Source organism: Cyprinus carpio, chromosome B25 (assembly GCF_018340385.1).
Source record: "Cyprinus carpio isolate SPL01 chromosome B25, ASM1834038v1, whole genome shotgun sequence".
NCBI lineage: Eukaryota > Metazoa > Chordata > Actinopteri > Cypriniformes > Cyprinidae > Cyprinus > Cyprinus carpio.
In genome coordinates, this window is record NC_056621.1 from 10,026,795 (window position 1) to 10,046,617 (window position 19,823).

General features: G+C 34.2%; 1 protein-coding gene across 2 annotated transcripts in view; it reads right to left on the minus strand.

The window, feature by feature from the left end:
* Positions 1–576: 576 nt before the first annotated feature.
* LOC109071700 (sphingomyelin phosphodiesterase 3-like) overlaps positions 577–19,823 on the minus strand; it is a 40,236-nt gene continuing 20,989 nt past the window's right edge. For both annotated transcript variants that reach the window (XM_042752763.1, XM_042752764.1), the window contains exons 3-8: positions 12,771–12,846; positions 9,148–9,309; positions 8,366–8,455; positions 5,244–5,307; positions 4,993–5,158; positions 577–693 (exon numbers count right to left, since the gene is read on the minus strand). In XM_042752763.1, coding sequence (XP_042608697.1) covers positions 592–693; positions 4,993–5,158; positions 5,244–5,307; positions 8,366–8,455; positions 9,148–9,309; positions 12,771–12,846 — 660 coding nt within the window. In that variant the 3' untranslated portion in view covers positions 577–591. The remainder of the gene's footprint in view (positions 694–4,992; positions 5,159–5,243; positions 5,308–8,365; positions 8,456–9,147; positions 9,310–12,770; positions 12,847–19,823) is intronic.

The following is a 19,823-nucleotide window of genomic DNA, read 5'->3' on the forward strand; positions in this document are numbered from 1 at the left end:
CTTAGAAAGACGTTAGAAAAGAAAGACACTTGCTGAGGTCTTTTGAAGAACGCTGAGGGATAGATCTTGCAATGGAACTTTAAACACACAGACGTACACGTCCTTGTCCATATTGTGTGACAGGATGACCGGAATAGTCAATGTACGCATTCTTCCATGCAACAGCCTTCATTCAAATATCCGGGTCATGGCACCAGAAAATGGCCTGCGCCCCTTTAAGGGCCCCAGAGAAGCTTCAGAAGTGCAAAGGTGAGTAAATCTTTAATTTTGTTCTTCAGTTCAGATGTAAACACGGAGAGTCCAGGGGTGGATGGAGAACCAGGGTCCACAAAATAATAAAAATTTTTTATGCTTTTTTGTGATTGGTGGTTTTCTCCTTCCCTTCACCCCCTCTCTTGTCTGTGTTCTCCATCTATGTCATCCATGAATTTTTATGACTTACCAACCCTCTCAATCACCTTGCCCTCATCTGTCAGGAAGCTTGACGAATGCCTCCTTCTGCTGTTTTTCCTTTCACTCACTTCTCTCGCTCTCTCTTTGTCTCTCCCCTCTCTCTCCGTGGCATTGATTTTTTTAAATTATGGTCGGGTCCTAAGTCTCCTCTTCTCCAGTTGACACAACCAATCTTGCAGCCACTGAGAGGTGGTCAGTCAATCCAGCAAGTTGAGTGATGAAGCTGAACTCCTCTATATCCTTTAAGGGGGCGATAGATCAAGTTTTTAATAACTATTAAAATAACAGCAAGAAATATATCATATAGAAATGTATACCTCCGGATGTAAGTTAAAACAGATGCATCAGATACTAATTATCTTTTTGCTATTCCAACACTGCTCTATGGGATGGCACCAAAGAGTTAAGTAGGCTTAAGTCTAACTAAACATAATAGGTTATTTCTTGACTAGAATACTGTACAGTAGTTTTGCACATGAAGCTAGTAACACTATTTCTTCACTATATGGTATACAATATATATATATATATATATATATATATATATATATATATATATATATATATTAGGGGTGTAACGGTTCACAAAATTCACAGTTCGGTTAGATACGACACAGTGTGATGTTCGGTATGTTTTTGATAATCTCAGTTAATTCACTATGCAGAAAGTGAAAGTAAAAACAGAATCTGACGCCGCATATTCTCTCAGAGATGACGAGAGACGATTCTACTTCAACATATGCTGATAACAGTATATTATAGCTAACTGTTTTAATTTATTCCCTTAATATTTCTCTTGTGGCCTGTACATAGTGAAAAAAAATGAGAAGACACATATTTTGTGTTAAACAGGTTGTTTTTGAAAGTCAGCGCTTTAAATAGGCTAAATAAAGCTTTTTATTTCATTGATTTTTATTGATGACTGCAGTATTAACATTTTAATTATAGGCCTATATTAAAGGGGTCATATGACGTTGCTAAAAAGAACATTATTTTGTGTATTTGGTGTAATGCAATGTGTTTATGCGATTTAAGGTTCAAAAAACACATTATTTTCCATATAATGTACATTATTGTTTCTCCTCTATGCCCCGCCTTCTGAAACGTGTCGATTTTTACAAAGCTCATCGGTACTGGATATGCAAACCGTTTCAAATGATTCAGTTCGATTTGGTGAACTGGTTCGACCGGTTCACTAAGAAGATCCAGTTAAATAGAAAGATTAGTTTGTGATCCGGACATCACTAGACGAGACAAAACAAATAAAATCCATTACAAACAAGGCATTTGTTGCATCCAGTGAGGACATAATTTCTGATTATAATGACTTATACTGTCTTTTTACGCGTTGCGTTGTATCAGTGGCAAATTCATTAAATATAAAAAATTTACTTACAGGCTGTGAGTCAGAAGCGCCAGACTGCCCTTGCAAAGTTGAAACTGCCCCACTTTATAGAAACAGCCTTTGCGCCACTGATGCATTGTAGGCTACTGGTTCAGGAAACAGTCCTTATCCTTCATAAAATGCGCAGCACACATCTGAATATTTGGGTTGAACTGTTCTCAAACAGTGTTGTAAATACAATTTTACCACTAATTTCTAGTTGTGTCCTCTTTTGGAAGGCCAAACAAAGTAGCTTCGCTTTCACAACGAAACACACAGTGACTCCACAACATGGCGGCGTGGCAACAACAATACTACAGCAAGAATAAAAGTTACACATTCTTTCTTTGCGTGAACATTAGGCTGGCGTTATGCAAATCTTCCCACATAGTGACGTAGAGATGTGGGGGCGTGTTAGAACGAGCTGTTTCAGGGGGGCATGGATGAGTATTAATGTTTATAAAGAATATCTCTTTGGATTTGAGACTTTAGTCTTTGCAACTTTACAGATCTTATTTATGCACCAAGAGGTTGTAACACTCCAAAGGGAAAGGAAAAATTGAAATCGCATCATATGACCCCTTTAAATTGTATAACAGACCTGTTTTAAAAGACATTTTTTAAAACATTTTATTTGAGTAGTATATAGCCTTATCTTTTGTTATCCTTACAGCGCATCAGTTATGCGGTTTTGCTGGGCAAATTAATTGTAATTTTAATTTAATAATAAATGTGACTTCATAATAATAGGCCAAATAAAAATAAGAATGTAACAGGCCTTCATTAGATGGAAATGCCAAATCCTCCTAATATTGACAATAATTGATGTTTTTGACACTATCTCTGGCTTTTGTCGATACAAGATCATCGTGTGACGCACCCCAGCAAGGGCAGTGTTATTATAGGGCAGACAGTACATTGCCTGTTACGTCATTTGGGCTGCCTTGTTGAGCGCAGTGGCACTGAGAACATCATATTTCACACATCTTCAGCTCTTTAATTTTCCAAATGTAATAGGATTAGTCCAACAAATCGTTCGGTTTAAAATGCGTACATAACCAAAAGTCTCGTACCGAACGGTTCAATACAAATATGTGCATTGTTACCACCACTAATATATATATATATATATATATATATATATATATATATATATATATATATACACACATATATACAGGTGCATCTCAATACATTAGGATGTCGTGGAAAAGTTCATTTATTTCAGTAATTCAACTCAAATTGTGAAACTCGTATATTACATAAATTCAGTGCACACAGACTGAAGTAGTTTAAGTCTTTGGTTCTTTTAATTGTGATGATTTTGGCTCACATTTAACGAAAACCCACCAATTCACTATCTCAACAAATTAGAATATGGTGACATGCCAATCAGCTAATCAACTCAAAACACCTGCAAAGGTTTCCTGAGCCTTCAAAATGGTCTCTCAGTTTGGTTCACTAGGCTACACAATCATGGGGAAGACTGCTGATCTGACAGTTGTCCAGAAGACAATCATTGACACCCTTCACAAGGAGTGTGGAAGAAAAAGATGCACAACCAACTGAGAGAACCGCAGCCTTATGAGGATTGTCAAGCAAAATCGATTCAATAATTTGAGTAAACTTCACAAGGAATGGACTGAGGCTGGGGTCAAGGCATCAATAAATTTTAGAGCTCTTCATTCTTCCTTCTGCTGAACAGCTTTTTGAAGATGCTGATTTCATTTTCCAGCAGGATTTGGCACCTGGCCACACTGGCAAAAGCACCAAAAGTTGGTTAAATGACCATGGTGTTGTTGTGCTTGACTGGCCAGCAAACTCACCAGACCTGAACCCCAGAGAGAATCTATGGAGTATTGAAAAGAGGAAAGTGAGAAACAAGAGACCAAAAAATGCAGATGAGCTGAAGGCCACTGTCAAAGAAACCTGGGCTTCCATACCACCTCAGCAGTGCCACAAACTGATCACCTCCATGCCACGCCGAATTGAGGCAGTAATTAAAGCAAAAGGAGGCCCTACCAAGTATTGAGTGTTTGTACAGTAAATGAACATACTTTCCAGAAGGCCAACAATTCACTTAAAATGTTTTGTTTTTTGTTTTTTTTATTGGTCTTATAAAATATTCTAATTTGTTGAATTGGTGGGTTTATGTTAAATGTGAGCCAAAATCATCACAATTAAAAGGACCAAAGACTTAAACTACTTCAGTCTGTGTGCAATGAATTTATTTAATACACAAGTTTCACAATTTGAGTTGAATTATTTAAATAAATGAACTTTTCCATGACATTCTAACTTATTGAGATGCACCTGTATGTGTGTGTGTATATATATATATATATATATATATATATATATATACACATACACACACACACACACACACATACACACACACAGTATATATACACTATAAACTGAGCACAATAGGCAATATGCATCTGTACTTCAGTATATGAGAGTATGTACACAAAGCATACTGTGTGAAATACTGTATCCCATAATGCAAAGCGCTCAACTTTACCTTCAATTTCCAGTGTGATAAACAAACCAGAGTTAATACAGCTGCATTCTAATATATAATACATTTTAATAATTGTTTAATTTATTAAAATGTAGAGTCTTAAATTACATTTGAACTTTTTTTTGACAAATTATTTGATCTCCATGGAAGCCCATTTCCGCCACTGAATAGAAAATTTAAAAAAAGTGATTGCGACTTATCTCACAACTCTGATTTTTTTTCTTTTGTGATTTATAAAGTCAGAATTGTGAGATATAAATTTGCAGTTGCAAATTATAAAGTTAGTTTTGTGTGATTAAAAACTCACAATTACCTTTTTATTTTTTTTATTCAGTGGCAGAAACGGCTTCCATAGATCTGCACTGCATTGTGGGATATGATACCCAGTGCAGTATGTTCTGTTGCAAATTATATATACTTTATACTACAGATACAGCACAAGCAGTATGATAATATTTTATTCCAAACATAGGCATGAACATGCTACTCAACAGGAGGTCATTTGTTTATTGACCTCCCGTGTGCAGTCCCATGTTCCTGCATTCACTGTGAAGTTTAGTCACAGTGTTTAGTCATTATTTGCATAATGCACTCGAAAAAGGAAGTAGGTTTATTAATCATAACTCACCACTTTCCAGTCTGGCTGCAGGCCTTCCTCTTTATAAAGGATGTAATCGATGTTTTTCCTGCTTTGCTTTTTGGGGGATTTTTTGCGCCTTTTGTGTGTGGGAATGTTTTTTTTTATAGGGGGGAACAAGGTGTACTCTTTTCTCCCCTCTTCATTCTCCATAACTCTGTCAGACAAATGCAGTATGACTGAGTGTGTCTGTCGTGATTGTGTAATCTATATACATATATTTGCATTTGTGTTCAGTTTACTTTTGTAGGCTCTCTGGTGAGCTGGCTTCCTCATCATAAAGACCACTCGTGTCCAGCAGTGTACCTGTATAATATGCACATGCAAACACACATATCAAGTTTACATGAACTAGAGATATAGATAACATATTTATACCCTGACAGTACGACCACTTAAAAGACCCTTAAATCATTCAAGTAGCAGATTTTTGACATCTCTATGCAATAAAGGTCTCTTGAGAGCAACTAGAGGGACAAAACCTACTGGGACCGCTGAGAGTAACACCAAGGTTAAAATAAGCTTAAGGGAAATCTGTATGAGTCACGACTGTGCTTCTGATATACACATGTATCTAATGTGCCATCTGCACCTAACCTTCCCTCTCAAGGCTGATTGTTCCAGTACTTTCCATTAAGGTGCTATTTGTGACTACTGTACTTTATTTAAGGATTTCAATGGGCCTCTAAAAACTATGAAGCCTTCTGAAATGAGAAAGGCTTATCATTTATAACAAAATCACAAAATGTTAAACAAGTATGAATAACTTCCTACCTATAAAATATCCGAATAATAAATCTTTGTGAAGGTTACACGATATCTATAGTTGTATTCATACAGAACAAGTTTTTCATGAGGAAGTCAGATAAATCCTTGTTTTGCAGATGTACTTTCATTGTAAACAAACACATCCAGGTTTTTTTTTTTTTCAAATAGTGAAGTGATAGTATAGATAAATTAAAACAGATTTTGAAAAAAAAATGAATATATATATATATATATATATATATATATATATATATATATATATATATATATATGATATATATATATATTAGTGCTGTCAAACAATTAATCGTAATAGAAATTGTTTCCAAAAAAACCCATCCAAAAAAAAATTTTTTTTTACATAATATGTGTGTGTACTGTGTATATGTATATGTTTACATATTAAATCTATTTCTATATAATATAATTATATACATTTAAATATTTTCAAATATATACTGTATGTGTGTGTGTGTGTATTTATATATACATAATAAATATACACAGTACACACATACATATTATGCAAACAAAAACTTATTTTGGATGCGATTAAATGTTTGACAGCACTAACACACACACACACACACACACACACACACACACACACACACACATATATATATATATATATTACTATTTTTAATGTTTTTGAAAGAAGTCTCTTCTGCTCATCAAGCCTGCATTTATTTGATCAAAAATACAGAAAAAAACAGTAATATTGTGAAATATTATTATAACTTAAAATAATAGTTTTCTATTTGAATAGACTTTAAAAAAAATATTTATTCCTGTGATGCAAAGCTGAATTTTCAGCATCATTACTCCAGCCTTCAGTGTCACATGTAACATCCAGTCTATCACATGACCATTTAGAAATCATTCTAATATTCTGATTTATTATGAGTGTTGGAAACAGTTCTGCTGTCTAATATATTTGATGAATAAAAGGTTAAAAAGAACTGCATTTATTCAAAATAAAAAATAAAAAATTCTAATTATATATATATTCTAATAATATATTTTCTTTACTAACACTTTTTATCAATTTAAACACATCCTTGCTGAATAAAAGTATTGATTTTATTTAAAAAAAAAAAAGAAAAAAAATTACTGACCCCAAATTACTGACCAGTAGTGTATATTGTTATTACAAAATATATTATATTTTAAAAACATAGCTTCTTTTTTTTTTTTTTTTTTTACTTTTTATTCATCAAAGTATCCTAAAAAAGTATCACATGTTCTGAAAAAAATATTAAGCAGCAGAACTGTTTCCAACTTTGATAATGAATCATCATATTAGAATGATTTCTAAAGGATCATGTGATAATGATCCTAAAAATTCAGCTTTGCATCACAGAAATAAATGATAATTTAAAGTATAATAAATTTAAAAACAATTATTTTCAATTGTAATAATATATCATAATATTACATTTTTTCTGTATTTTTAATCAAATAAATGCAGGCTTGATGAGCAGAAGAAACTTCTTTCAAAAACATTAAAAATAGTAATGTTTCCAAACTTTTGACCTGTACTGTATATATATCAAATCAACACATCTACATCTTTTTTGTAAAGTGACAGTAAAATATAAAGTAAATTACGTTTATTTAATCGTATAATTAATATATTAACAAAATACATACAAAAGAACACCAGGTATAGTCGAAATCTAAAATGTGAGTAGTATGGAATGCAAGAATTGTGGAACAAAAAAAAAAGAAGAAAAAAAAAAGGTTGGGACATGGACTAAATATGGTTGAGTATCCCTGTTCTAGAGGTTAGAAACAAAATTGTTATCTTTCCATCTATTCAGAGTGTCAATCTTCATACCTCAGAGGAGAGAAAAAAACAGGGTGTGCTATAAAGGAGAAGTGGAATGATGGCCACTAAAATCAGAAGCGTCATTAAAGGCCTGCACTCCGTTAGATCTATTTCAGAAGTGGGGCTGGGCAAGAACTTCTCTCCCGTGGTCTCCTGCCAGCTCATCTAGTGCACCATCTGTGTGAGGCCGTGTGACATCTAATTTAGCTCTGACATGGAAGCAACTTTAAAATCTCACAGAAATCGAAATACTTAAAAAAAAAAAAAGCCTGTTACTATCTTCTTTGTGTGTGTGTGTGTGTGTGTGTGTGTGTGTGTGTGTGTGTGTGTGTGTGTGTGTGTGTGTGTGTGTGTGTGTGTGTGTGTGTGTGTGTGTGTGTGTGTGTGTGTGTAAAAGGTTAAAAAAGGGCATAATGAAATCTTTTATTAAATATTTAATAAAAAAAAAAAAATTCTAATATTTTAATACAATAATAAACTATTTAATAACACATGTATATAATTAATATATACACTTACATTCAAATATTGATGTTGCTATAACATGCACGATAACGTTTTGTGTCTGAACTACCTGTAGAGATATATTAAATAGGTAAACATTTGCATATCTATAATATCAGCACTCTGCTTTCTAGATATTACCATTTGCATCAGTTCTTGAAAAACCCACATTGGTCAACCACAAGTGCAGATCTCTATCCACTAACCCACAACACCCAAGTTCTCATGGTACTGCTTGCAGAAGGTCTTTACTGCACTCACCCAAAGCCCATGGTTTGTCTTCTCCAGGACCGAGACGACAAGGGTCTTTATAATGAGTGAAGAGGGCATGCTGCTGTTCCAGCTTATCCTCTGAACGACAGAAACAGAAACCGTGTAAGAAAGCAAAAGTCTTTCAGAAAGGGTTATATTGCCTCCTTCTGGTCATACACAACAAGCTGAATATTATTATTATATATAAGTATTGTAAAATGCCTAGTTTTGGCTCTAAAATGTAAGTACATTAAAAAAAGAAATTGTGAAAGATTAAAATCTTGTTATGATTAATAGTAAATAAAAAATTAAAACTGAAAACTGTTTATTGTAATAATAATAAACAATTTGTCTGCCAAGTTTTTCCACATTTTGTAATTTTTTATTACAAATATAACAAATAAAATACTTTATAACATTTAATATTGTAAAAGCAAAATAAAATGGCTATATACTCAATATATTCAATATAGAAATTACTTATTTAATATAAATAGAATATAGACAACAAATAGAAATATATATACAATTTTTATTATTATTATTATTCTGCCAAGTATTTCTCATATTCTAATATTGATTTTGCTGCAGTTTTCAAAAAAATTGCCATGTGTTAAGACAAGAGCATTTTGGTGGGGGGGGGTATCATGGCATGGGTTAAAACATGCTAAAATATGTTAAACCCAGCTGTTACTTATTCTTATCTTTAGTAGCTAAAAGTATAATCAATTTTGTTGTTTATTACTTTATTATAAAATTCCCAGGCGTTTGTAAGGAGAAAATGCTGGTACCTGAGGAGCAGTTGTCAAAGTTGAGGTCTCCGAGGATGACATCGAAGGCCACCTGATCTTCCAGAACCTTCTCCTCATCCGAGGGACCCGAGGTGGCCCTCTTGAACTCTGCTCCCCACTCCAGCAGCATATCCAACTGCTCACAGCGCACCGCTGAATCACCTGAGAGAGGAAGACAGGTTTACACAAACAATACCCAAGAACTGAAATGTAATAAAACCCTGGATTTCATTTTATGGTGGGTTTTATTCAATAAAGTGCGCACGGAGCGCATTGTGCAAAACAACTCATTTGATTTCAGTGTAATATAATGAAATAGCGTCACACTGAGGCGCCTCCAGTCTATCACATTTTCACGACTCGTTCTGAGGCGGTTATGGCAGATGTAGAGATTTAATGAGGCCAGGGTGGGAAAACAGAGACAGGAAGAGTGTGAAAGAGCAGTGAAGCAAAGGAACAGAGGAGATCCTCTTTAACATCTCCCCTCTGCTTTGGTGGAGCTGAGAAAGAGAGAGAGAGAGATGAGAAAAAGAACAGCAATTTAATTGCATTTCTCATGGTTGCTGAAGTTAGAATTATGTGTGTTGCTGGTGGTAAAAAATAGCCTTTAAAAAATCTCTTAAAGGTGTAGTGTGTAATTTATGCACCACTAGTGCAAAACAGTTACTGTTTACTTAATTACTTGTTTCTGACTGGCCAATCTACAGTCAGTTGTTTTTATATATTGGTTTATAAAATTTGGTTTACTTGGAATATACACTACTGTTCAAAATTTTGGGGTTGGTAAAATTTGTAAAAGTTTTTGAAAGAAGCCTTGTATGCTCACCAGGGATGCATTATTTGTTTAAAAATACAGTAATATTGTGAAATATTATTATAATTTAAAGGAACCGTTTTCTATTTGAGACAACAAACTACATTAGCCATAAAAAATGTCCCTAGAGGTCTCATGTAGTCTCTCTGAAATCTCTACACTGCATAAGAAACCACATTTCAGTGTGTCCAAGACAAGTGAACAACCTCACATACATGTGCGTATGTCAGGAGAATAACTTAAATCCGCCTCAGCACTGTCAAAGTCTATAACACACACACACACACACACACACAGAGTGTGACAGGTGAAAACAAGCGATTGAGAATATCCAGAGACGAAGCTGCCTCCTCTATTAACTGAACCACGCTTGTCCCTGAAGGTCCCTGTCCAGCATCATCTCCAGCATAATCAGGTTTCTCTTGCCTTCATCCCCGTTTCTTGCCTCGTTCCCTCATGTTTCATTTATCCTCCTGAAATAGCCCCTGCTCTATAATTAGAACGGGTGGCAGACACACAGAGGCGTAGGTGGATCCCGAAATAGCAAGAGTGTCTTTGTAAAAAATGAGCGCTAGAGACCACAAGCTTTAAATAGCCCGTCGTCATGGGAACCGGGACCCTGTGGGCGAGCGGGACACGTTGATTAATCAGAGCGGAGAACAGGGGTCAACATGCAGTGATGTCACTGGCCCTGCATGTGAAGTGATGATTCGGTTGTGCGTGCATGACACAAGATACTGAGATAAAGCAAAGAGGAGTCGCTTTTCACGGGTTGCACATGAACACTCACATCCACACAACTGTTTCCCAGCTCTGTGTGGAAATCTACTCAGAGGTACAGCAAACGAGCAGTAGGATCAGGACAAACCTGTCAGGATCACTCGGCATCACCGCGCCAGTCAGACTACAGCAACACCACCGGGGGTTTATGAGTGTGTGTCAGGAAAAAAGGAAAAAAACAGAAAACTCAAGTTTGTCTTTTGGTACTGGATGGATAGATTGGTTCGTGCACTAAATGTCTCATTTCACATATAAAAATTGTATATATTTCACATATATTATTATTGAAATTATCATTAACTTGTATATATTATAATATTCCATAATATAATATTTGATATATGATATATTTGATATATATATATATATGACATTTAGAAAAAAAACAATAGTAATATCAACAACAAAACATAATAATTAATCATATATTATTATTAATAATAAAATATGGTATTATATTATATAATTAATAGGCAGGATATTAATTAATATTATTACTACTTCTACTACTATCATATATATATATATATATATATATATTATATATATATATATATATATATATATATAAACAAAAAACAATAATAATATCATCAGCAACAAAAGCATAACAATAAGCATACAATTATATTTTTATAATATTAACAATCATAATAATAATTGATATTACTACTACTAATAAAAATATTTTATTATCTATAAATAATAATATAAATAATATAAATTAATATTAATAATAAATTAATATAAATAATAATTTCATCTTGCATCAAAGCCTTATGAGTTTATATAAAAACTGCAATAATAGCAATTAACAAGTTTGCATTGTTAAGCAGCTTTGGATCAAACGGTCTAAATCTATAAATGTAATAATAATTAATAATGATTCCTAATTATATAATTAAATTAATAATTATAATGAATAATAATAATTTGAGAATGAAGGACAGACTTCCTCTAATAAAAAATAAATAAATAAATGCTCAGTATGACTACTGTAGTCCTGTCTTACAGTCAGTCTTGTTTTTCCATCTCCATAAAACAACAAAGGATTATGAAACACTAAACTACATTTTCTGAGATATTAACAGGCTCTTTTTAACAGAGATTTTAACAGTGTTAGCATCCTTTTTTTTAATTTTATGAGAAAATTTATTAATTTTTAGCTTTTTGCACCATTTTCGTCTTGCGTGTTTAAAATCTACATCATGTCAATGTCACAAGTTGACTTGCAAATCACTGTAGTACTTTGATGACGTGTCATTGTCTCATAATTATTCATAAGACTACTACAGTCCTTATCTTATACGAAGACGCTTTGCTTAATTACTCACAACAGCACATGTTGATTTCCTATGACAGATGCCGCAGCGCTCACGTACAGTCAGAGACACATTCAAACACTAACAGAGAGTGTTTGTTTTTGTTTTGTAAAAGACTTTTCTATAGACCTTGAGTCTCCAACACAAACATGATTCATCCACACCGTGAATGTAACCGGTCTTTACAGCTCCTTGATGTAACCGATCAAACAGCTTATATAAACAGCAAAATAAGCCTCAGAAGTCATTAAAAATGCAACAGTGCATACTTATACATTTTCCATGCAGAGTGCAAATGCAAATGGCTGTACATTTATTTGCCCATTAAATTAGAGCTCTCACAGGATGTGTGTATTTATGTAAAGTACAGTGAGCTTAGAAAACCATGTATAATATATAATAATTTTGTTCTGGGTAACAGTGAATTGTAATGTGCATTTGAGGGAAGCATAGATACTTTTAACTCAATGAGACCGAAATAAATGTATCTGAATCTGAATGCACCGGTGTGTTGTCTGTCTCCCCAGTTTTGGTTACCATTGACTTCCAGTGTATGGACAAAGACGTATGTGGGTGAGTAAATTATGACAGAATTGCAATTTTTGTGTGAACTGGCCATTTAAGTCTTTATGATATCCTAGTTTCAGATATGACTATATATGAGATATCAATCTGTCTGCTCTATTTGTGTGTGTATAGACACCCACCTTCAATAGCATGCAGATGAGTACAAGCGATATATCCAACAACCCGCTGATCCTGAGCAGAGCTTCCCACCTGCACCTGAGAGAATAGAGCAGGAGGAAAAAAGAGATCGAAGAGTGAGAACTTTGCCACATCAAACGTGTAACAGAAATGCAAGATCAGTTATGAAGTGCCATCAACACCCCTGAGCACTGTTGCACTGTTTCTCTGTCAGCTTCTTCTGTCAGAACACTCTAGGTTCCTTTCATCTGTCCGTGGCTTGTCTGGGGACCGTTAAAAGGTAATAGTCAGAGCTTGCACACCTCTGAGCCCTTCAAAACACCTGCTCGTATCATCATTTTATCCAGCTGCACCAAATTCACCCATTTCTTCTTGTTTTTCTTTTCCGGCTCATGCATTATATCGGCTCATTAGTGACTGAATATATCAAAAAGACAAATTGATTAGTAAGTGGAGAGCAAATTTAGTGTTCCTAAAATGCTGCAAAGTCAGCACTTACTGTACCATTTTGGATAGTTTTTTTGTTTTTCACACACACATACACCCTCATAAGCTCTATACAAATATATATACACATACATACATATATCTGTGTATATGTGTGTGTTCACATTTAACAGTGTTATTTTATTTTATTGCTATTAACTGTGTCAACATTAAATGAGCAAAAGTACAATTAACATGTATAATAAAATATCAATACCGATAAAATAATAAAATAAAATAAACACATACAGTATATACACACATAAGCTCAGTCCATATATATATATATATATATATATATATATATAGATATATATATATATATATATATATATATTACCATATAATATATTATAAGTCATTATATTAATATATTTCATTATTGATATAAATGTCTATAAAATGCATAAGTAAAATGTGCATATATAAAACTAAAGTAATAACTTGAATTTAGGAATCACAATATTATAATGCAAAGTATGATGACAATGGATTTTTAGTTTGAGATTTGCTAAAGATTACATTTAACAATTTTTATTTAAATGTATTATATATTTTATTTATTATTTGAATTAACTGTAGCATGCATTTAAAGGCAGCTAAAGTAAATCGAAATTTTATGGAAAAATAGGGAAAGCTAGCATGCACAATTAAATTTCAATAAAATAACACTAAAAAAGTGTAAAGTGTAACATATATTTAGTGTAAAGATCTGACTGAAAAATATGTGTTTGCTTGTGTGAATGTTCTTGTTCTGTAGGCTTTGTATATTGTGCTAGTTCCAGCACTGGCATCTCTCTGTCCTCTTTTCATCCAGACGGTCCATTCTGTGTAAATCATTCAATGACTTACATTGGCTCATTCCCAGCAAGGACTCCTATTCAAAGTGCTGAGTGCTAAAATACAGCTGGACAGTTTTTCAGCCTCCTTCCAAATCCCGAAGTCCTCCACAAAGTGCAAATTCTACATTTCAGCAGCAGACTATAATAAATGTCATTGTTTTTCAGAGCTGATTTGTAGATTTAATTACACTAATGAGAGTAAAACCATGTGGTCTGTACCATGAGCTCACTGCATTGGATCAAACAGGGTTCTTAAGCTTCATTGCCTTTCCCTGTATCATAGTTTTACGGCCTCTCTTTCTCTTCCTGTGTCCTTGTGTATGAATATTTCAAACGTTTATCCATGCTTGGCTAAGTGTATGTGTTGCACTGACAGACTAGAGAAGGCAGGAACTCAGATGGGTGCAAATGTTTTATGTGTCTATAGGGATTTCAAAGGTTGAAATAAAAAATAAACAAAATAAAATAAAATAAATATTTCTATAGTATCGGTAGCACCAAGAACCAACAATTAGATGACAGCCAAATATTTTTCAATGCCCATAAACCAGCAAAATCAGGACGTGCGTATACATGCACACATACTGTACATTTCATGGGCAAAATATATAAATATCTGTACTTTAGGACAGCTATTCATTATGTCATTAATAATAATCATACATCATACATAAACATTTTGCCAAAAAAAGAAGAATTGGATGGGTAAAAATGGACTGGAGTCATATGGATTACTTGTGGATTATTGTGATATTTTTAGCAGCTGTTTAGACTCTCATTCTGATGGCACCCATTCAGGATCCATTAGTGAGCAAGTGATGTAATGCTAAATTTCTCCAAACCTGTTCCGATTAAAAAACAAGCTTATGTACACCTTGTATGGCTTGAGGGTGAGTAAATTTTTAAGCAAATTTTAATTTTTGGGTGAATTGTTCCTATAAGCCCTCTACCATGCAACATAAAAACAGCATGTGTTAATGAGCATATTATTTTTGGTGTTGTATTGAAATGTATATTGCAAAATGTGAAATTTCACTGGTATTGGTGTTGTTTGCTGAAATGTCATCTTAAGTGTGTGCAAGTGTATTGTCTGACTTTGGACGATATTTTATCTGAGCTAAAATGCATGCAAGGTTCTGTGTTGTGTGCATACATGCAAATAATGTTAATGAGCAATGTGCTAATTGGAATGTGTCTGCCACTTGTGAGATCTCTTATAAGGTTAAAGATAATTTGCCCAAAGGAGAAATGGTCGGCTTGCTCAGTAAGTCCATCACACGCACACACACACACACACAGAGGCTTGGCTGTCTAATAAACTTCCTCCGGTTCTTCTAATCCACTCCTACTGGCAGCCTGAAACGTAAGCTGATAACACACACAGCAAAGACATGACTACAGCTGAAGACAGCTAGTACTTTACACTAACAAAGCTTTGCAAATAGAGCTGACCACAGCAGGAGCAGCGGGTCACGGTCTTTCACTGCTGAAAGACAGCACTGATTGCTGTACAATCTTCAAGCTTTAGGGGGACATTATGCAATCTTGCAGCATTTTAATCCCCCCTCCCCCACCTTAAGTTCTTGCACTAAAAACAGTAATTTAGTTTTACACAACGAATCCTCCTCTTTGAGCCTCATTCATGAAACACAAGCAGAGCAAATTCACAAGTATGTCTCATAAATCCATTTGTATATAATTGTCCCATTGAATGAATCCAGCAACTTAGCTACATAATAATAGATTTATGCACTATTTATGCAGATTCTTGTTTCATGAATGGCCCTCTGACCTTTAGAATTAAATAAGCATTTTTTTCTACGGTACCTTTAACACTTCTACAGTATATATATATATAAACCACCTCTGTTATAATTTGTCTTGCAGTGGTTTCTGTGAATGATCTGGGTCGACAAGACAGTTCTGCATTTTGAATGCTGACACATGAACTATTCCTTTTTATTCATCGAAAGCCATGAAAGCAATGTCTGACCAGCGAGATAGGATTTTTTAATTTTTGAAAGAGGGTGCTCACCAAGGCTGCACTTGTTTAATCACAAATACAGTAAAAACTGTAATATTGTAGAATATTATTACAATTCAAAATATTTTTCTCTATTAGGACACTATGGCAATTCATAACAAACTAAAAAATAACATAAACATTCCTATACATATAGTAGACATGGAATTTATGGACACACATTAGTGTTTTGTAACGATCATGCAAACCCTAAACAAGCATCTACCCTTGACGTTGTGAGTGTGGAGAGCTCTTGAATAATAATAAGAGGGCTGAACATACATGCTGAAAGGCCTTAATTAAAGGGCCGTTCAGTCCTACGGGAAGAATTTTTAATTAATATTTCCACTCCACACACATCCCTCCCTCTCTCCCCCATTCATTTTACACCCCTTACCACAACACAAATTATTTGACAAAGCTTTGTCTCTTTATTTATCAGAAGCTGACCTTTTATTACCCATAATGGCCCGGGGGTGAGAAGCAGTGTTGCAATTCTACTGACCTTTTTTCAGTAATGTGAGAGTAATTCTGCTGTTTTGGCATTTTTCACTAATTTCGACTTTCCACAATTATGCATTTTGTGTAAATGTATCTGTTTAATTTAATGGTTAAATTTAATTTCATTGTTTTGTGTCAGATAAACACCGCTCTGTTTGTAAAAGCAATGATAATGTAATGCAATGTGTGTGCAATCTTCCCAAAATATCGTATCACAATCTTAAAACGCAAAATCACAATCTACGATCTGAATCACGATCTTATAAATTTTGAGATGTATTATCAAAAAGATCCACAGTATTGCATCCAATTTTGTGTACCATATGCATTAGATGTTCAGCCAATGGTCAGTGGGCGTGACATCTAAGGCTGAGACTAACTGACATGGATCCAATTTCATTTCCAGTTGTATGTTCATTTAAGACATAACTGACTGTCTGCATAAATACTCGCCAAGACAGAAATTTTTTGTGTATATTTCAGGGACGCACAATATTATTGGAACATTATCGGAATCGGCCGAAAGGCTTAAAATGTAAACATCGGCATTGTCTGATTTGAAAAAAATAAGCTGATATGCCTGGTCAATAAGAGGGATTGCTCACATGTGCTCAGGGTGTGATAGTGATAAGATAACGCCAGTAGTGCTCATTCTTGAAGCGAACTTTTGCCTGATTGATGATTAGGGTCACTGTTTTGGATCACCACATTTAATTTCAGAATGCACTAACAGAATGTTTTTAGGGTCACTGTTTTGGATCACCACATTTTATTGATGTCATAAAATCACAAGTCTTACATGAATAAAAATCACAAACATGACAAACACTTGTAAATTAAAATATGTAATATATACAGACTTATTGAGTAATATGTAATATACTTTTTCAAATGGATTATGAAAACTTGAATATAAGGAGCTCTGAAAGATTTTTTAAATTTATACAGCTCTTTCACTTTAGTCTATTTATTAATGTTAAATCCCCTATAAAATGTTAAGGTTTCAACTGCATCTGAGAAAAAACACAAACAGCAGAGATTGATTTATTGAGTTATTTTCAAGGCTCTCAATGTAATCGCATTAAAAAATTTTTTTGCTCAAAACTAACCAAAATAAAACTAATTTGTTTAGAGTTCCTGCACAGGAGAGACTTGGTGTTGTTTCAAAACAAAAGGAAATATATATTGGTATCGGTATTAGCTATCGGCAAAAATCTAAAATCGTGCATCCATAGTATATTTGACCATTTATGCGCAAATCTGAAACCCTAAGTATACTTCGCTTGATTGTGTTTAGCTCCGTCTCAGAACACACACACAAAACAAGCCTAAGGAACAGGCTCTTTCGCAGTTAATGCACTTTTAATAACTTTTTAATATAAAGCATGTCCCACAGTAAACTGCTTTTTTAAGACAGTCAGGTAACATGATTTGACCTATCTGGGCGTTAAGCTTTTAAGGAGGAGTTTAATGTACTCTGTGAATAATATAGGAGGTAGTGCGAGAAAAGAGCAAGACAGACAGAGAGACACTGACCTTCCACATCCCCGTTCCATCTGAGTGTGTTAATTAAACTATTTTTTTCTCCTAAGAACTGAAGTGTGAGCTTTCAAACTAATTATTTTAGGTTTTGCTCCAGTTGACAGGCTCTTTTGGGATTTTCACAGCAGTTATTTTCTGGAATTATGTGTCGTTTAACTGCACAGACTTATACTTACAGTTCAATCTAGTCTAGTCCTAGTCTAATACTGTGTACTATGCACTGTAGAAGCTTGGGTAGCCTGGCCCACTGTGAAATCTCATTGGTTCAAAATCTTCCTTTGAATAGCTGTGCATTAATATTGTCTAATTGGCTGTGATTGTGCCACATCATTCAGCAGTTTCAAGTTCAAGTGGTTAGACAAATAGATTGTCACTGGAAACTCATGCCTGGTTTGAACACATTGTTATTTCTGTCATTAAATTTGAAATGAAAAACGTAATTACTCTAGCCTTGTTTTGAAACCTTCAGGACCTGATGACAGATGTATTCTGTCATTCAACAGATAAGCAAATAAGGGGCTACGACCTTGGAGGAGTATCCAAAGAGAATCAATAACTTCTGGAAGCAGTTGGTTAAACTTACACCCCCGTAAAAGATTTAACGTCGATTCAAGTAAAAATCTATTTAGTAAGTACATGTACAAGGCAAAGGCATTGACCTTCTGCTTCTCTGTGTACAGTACTCAGTATTTAACAGGCTTCTCTCTTCAGCACACACATATTCCGAGTTAGTATTTAGCAGCTTTGTCTGACACACAATGGCGGCTGGCCTCTTGCCCTTATGGAGGGGAATAGAGATCAGGTTTGGAATGCGGCCAGAATGGGATACAGTGCTGAGAGAGTAATAATATCTCAACTCTAAAAGCCTATACTCATCATCACTCTAAATGAGGGCTATGCAAACAAAAACACAAGCTAATATCATACGCAAATATAGACACTAGTTAACACATGCTAAGCAACATCCCAACATGCTAATGTAAACAAATAGCGAAATTAGTGCAATTAACATGCCAAATCATTTCATACAAAAAATCCAGAATACTAAATTGTTTTAACAACAGTAAAAAGCACAACAGCTTTCTCTTTTAATCATACGCTGTCCATATGCTAGCATAAACAAAGGGACTTTTTGTAACTGAAACTTAAAACTACCATGTGGCTACTAACATTAAACGGGTCAGTTTACTTGACCATTCATGAAGAATTCAGAACAATCAGTTGTTCACATTTGGCTAAGCCCATTGTTTGTAATTTTCTATACTATATTAGTATACTATTCTAATTTAGGTATAAGCCTAATGTTCAAATGAAACCTATGTCACGTATGCTAAATATGTATCGAAACTTACCTAAGTACTGTATGTACCAGAGTACATAAAAATCTATGGGAACGCTTTCATCATTTTAATTAAATACCACCTTAGTTCATAATCCATCAGCTGCTAACGCATACATTCACCGCTTCTTATATTCGTATATATAATTTGTAATATCTACTTAGCATAAGCGCACAGCCCCATTAAGACCATTTATAATGCAACAGGACTGTACATCCAGCCATGCTTCAACAAAGAGCGGAAGCCTATGTTTCTGAAAGCATGACAGATGAGTGTTTCAAAAAGGCCCTCTAGGCTACAAAGGGCTAGTTGTAAATTATT